The sequence below is a fragment of the Pyrgilauda ruficollis genome, unplaced genomic scaffold (assembly GCF_017590135.1).
Source record: "Pyrgilauda ruficollis isolate IOZ18807 unplaced genomic scaffold, ASM1759013v1 scaffold35, whole genome shotgun sequence".
Classification (NCBI taxonomy): Eukaryota; Metazoa; Chordata; class Aves; order Passeriformes; family Passeridae; genus Pyrgilauda; species Pyrgilauda ruficollis.
The window spans coordinates 7,139,365-7,139,813 of record NW_024524934.1 but is presented as its reverse complement, the minus strand read 5'-3'; the positions used below and the strand labels follow the sequence as shown (position 1 = coordinate 7,139,813).

The 449-nt window shown below is 73.9% G+C and overlaps 1 protein-coding gene across 1 annotated transcript in view; it reads right to left on the bottom strand.

Annotated features, from left to right (window-relative positions):
• The window catches only part of MCUR1 (mitochondrial calcium uniporter regulator 1), a 15,154-nt gene extending 15,024 nt beyond the window's left edge, over window positions 1-130 (bottom strand). Inside the window, 1 exon segment of the mRNA XM_041475412.1 lies at window positions 1-130. Within this exon segment, the coding sequence (XP_041331346.1) occupies window positions 1-89 (89 nt within the window). The 5' untranslated portion in view covers window positions 90-130.
• Window positions 131-449: the final 319 nt, after the last annotated feature.

The following is a 449-nucleotide window of genomic DNA, read 5'->3' as shown; positions in this document are numbered from 1 at the left end:
GAGGCGCCGTCCGAGCCGCGCGGCCGCGGCCGCAACAGCAGCAGCAGCGCGCGCCCCCCGCCGCTCGCGGCCGCCTGCGCCCCGGCCATGGCCGCGCCACCCGGTCCCGACGGCGGAAAAGAGGACGGGAAGGAGGGAAACCGCTGCTGCCGTCGCCACTACTGGGATGCCATCGCCGAGCACACGCCGCCCCGGCAGCTCACTTCCGCCACAGGCGCCGTCCCGCTTCCGCCTCCGGGACGCAGCCAAACACGGCAGGTGACGCCGCCAGGGATGGCGATTGATTCTGCGGCTCACGGAGCGGCCGCGCCGAAAAGAGCGGCTCGGGCGGGCCGGATTCCGGCGGGGCGGTGCTTGCGAGGGCGGTGCGGGCGCGATGCGGTGGAGACGGACCCTGCCCTGGTCACAGCAGCTTGAAATCCGGGATCGGCGAGGCTGGAAGAGACCTT